At 32.5% G+C, this 2,421-nt stretch overlaps 1 protein-coding gene across 1 annotated transcript in view; it reads left to right on the forward strand.

Moving 5' to 3' along the window:
* GPHN (gephyrin) overlaps positions 1-2,421 on the forward strand; it is a 339,003-nt gene that overhangs the window by 130,150 nt on the left and 206,432 nt on the right. The window contains exon 8 of the mRNA XM_037728619.1: positions 23-79. Coding sequence (XP_037584547.1) covers positions 23-79 — 57 coding nt within the window. The remainder of the gene's footprint in view (positions 1-22; positions 80-2,421) is intronic.

Raw genomic sequence — 2,421 nt, forward strand, 5'->3', positions numbered from 1 at the left:
TACCCATCTTCCCTCATTGTAGCAAATTAGACGGCCGGATGAAAGCAAAGGAGTTGCTAGTAGAGTTGGATCCCTCAAAGTAAATATGTTTCTAACATTTCTTGGCAAGATTTCGTCTATAGCCTACACTTCTTCCTTTTTGGAGGGTGGTGGGAGGAAGGGGGCTTTTTCCATTTTTCACCATCCCATTTTTTTAATTTTAATATTTTTATTGGCTGTTGGGTCATTTTTTTTGTTTGTTTCAGCTACACATAGAGCAACCAGCTGAAGGCAAGCTGCCAAATAATTAGCTTTGAATGGCACCACAAACAACAGAAAGGGCGACTGCCTCATTACAAGTGCCTATAATTTGGGGTTCTAGAATAAACCGTTCCTCTGATTGATGTCACTGACTGTGTGTTAAGTTCCTGTTACACAGAGAACTAACATTTATTTTCAGAATATTATCTCCCCTTTAACTTTAAAAAAATAATAATTTGAATGTTATTTTAGTATCATTACCATTTGTAGTTCATTTCAGAGAAAAGTTATTATGAGTTAACAATATGTATTCAATACACATAATCTTAAGAATTAGAAAGGAATTATATGTCATGTAGTATAATGGGCTCACATACAGCTGATAGTAGTTATGCCCTCTTAATCTCCTCTGTTTTATTTTTTTAAATTTCAAAAAACTGATACAACAATCAACAGAACCAGATACATACCTAATTGTTTGCCAATTTGTATATATAATCTGCTAATATACAGTTGAAAGATTACTAATTTGATCATCTTGTTTGCTAGTTGCTAAATATTTATTTATTCAATATGCCTTGGGTACTCAGTACTCAAACCTTTAATCATAATGAAAAGGTAAATTAGTTATCACTCTTAAGAAACACCACCTGATCACTTTTAATGCTGCCACCTTAAATGCAAGTTAGAAAATTTGCTGAATTCTAAAAATATGCAGAAAAATCACCTCACAAAATTAATCATTTTCTTATATCTCAATCCCATTTGCCCTTACAACAATAGAACTGTTAAATTAATCAAAATGCTAGATAATTCAGTACACCGAGATGTTGTAAAATTTAATGACTTCCTTGAGGCCTAATATTGAATCATTTCAAAATTTTGCATACCTCCAATTTATTTCCATTTAACAATTTATGAAATACTAATTTCTGCATTCTTTCCTCTCCTTGCCTCTTCTGCCTTCTTAGCTTTACCTTTTTGTTGTTGTTTATTTATTTGTCTGTACACATGCACATGAGTGCATATGGATGAAGGTGTGTTTGTATGTTTGTGTCCTTTATTCCAGAAAAGCCATCCTCTCTGTTCTTTAACACTGCTTTATAGTGGGTAGCTATTTTATTAAAATGTTATTTCACCAAGGATAAGCAGAGGGGATGGGAAATGTTAATTATATGCCTATTTCAAAACGTAAGCAATTTAAGATTACTCAGTCAGAAAAATGTGAGTTTATGTATCCTGATGATATATCAGTAGCATTCCTCACTGTCTATCTGTGAGGTATCATTTTACCTTTGTCTTTAAAGGAAGATAAATCCATTATGGTTTAAACTATGGATTATCACTCAAATTCAAGTGAGAAGGTACAGAATGACATGACTGAAAATTACTGAAGGTGAAATAAAAATAAACATGGCATCCATAACTGTAGCACTATGTACTGTAAACCGGATTGTATGTGCGAGTGCGTGTGCGTGCAGTTATCTCCAAGTTCAGCTTCTGGATATATAGAACTTCAACTTATAAATGTATGTTTATTGATTTTAAGTGTATATACAATATGAGTATATATACATATATATGTTGAAGAACAACAGATACATTTTATAGTTCAATCAGTTTATATTAATATGGATGCAGTCTTAAAAAGTGTGTTTGGGAAAGAAAGTCAAATTTCATAATCTTTAAATATCTTTATGCCATATTTCTACAAAATAGAAAATATCAAAGTGAATCTCTAGGGGATTATAAGGATGGTTATAGTATATATTTTCTCTAATGCTTTGGGAAGAAGAGATGCTGTAATTAAACAAAATAAAATGTTGACTTCCTCATCATGGGTTTGTTGAGCATGCATTCTTACATTGTAGAAAGACCTTTGAAGTTTTGAAATGTTTGCCAAAGGCAGTGAGAAATGTATAATGCTGTGATCTTGTATTTAAAAGGAAAAAGGAAAACCGAAAAGAGAACAAGTTGCTTTTTCAATTCATTTTCTGATGTTTACATGTAGCTCCATCGAAAGCTGGAGGAGCTCAGAGATCACCTAGAAGGCAATGTGAAAGAATACTCTCTCAGAGTAAATATACGATTTCACTTGATGGTTTTTTTCCCCCTAAACATCTGCTGACTGGTAATTCCAAATCTGATTGATTTGTCCTCTCATCTCCATCTTTTTCCTTT

Source organism: Cebus imitator, unplaced genomic scaffold, assembly GCF_001604975.1.
Source record: "Cebus imitator isolate Cc_AM_T3 unplaced genomic scaffold, Cebus_imitator-1.0 Scaffold13, whole genome shotgun sequence".
In the NCBI taxonomy this organism is placed as follows: domain Eukaryota; kingdom Metazoa; phylum Chordata; class Mammalia; order Primates; family Cebidae; genus Cebus; species Cebus imitator.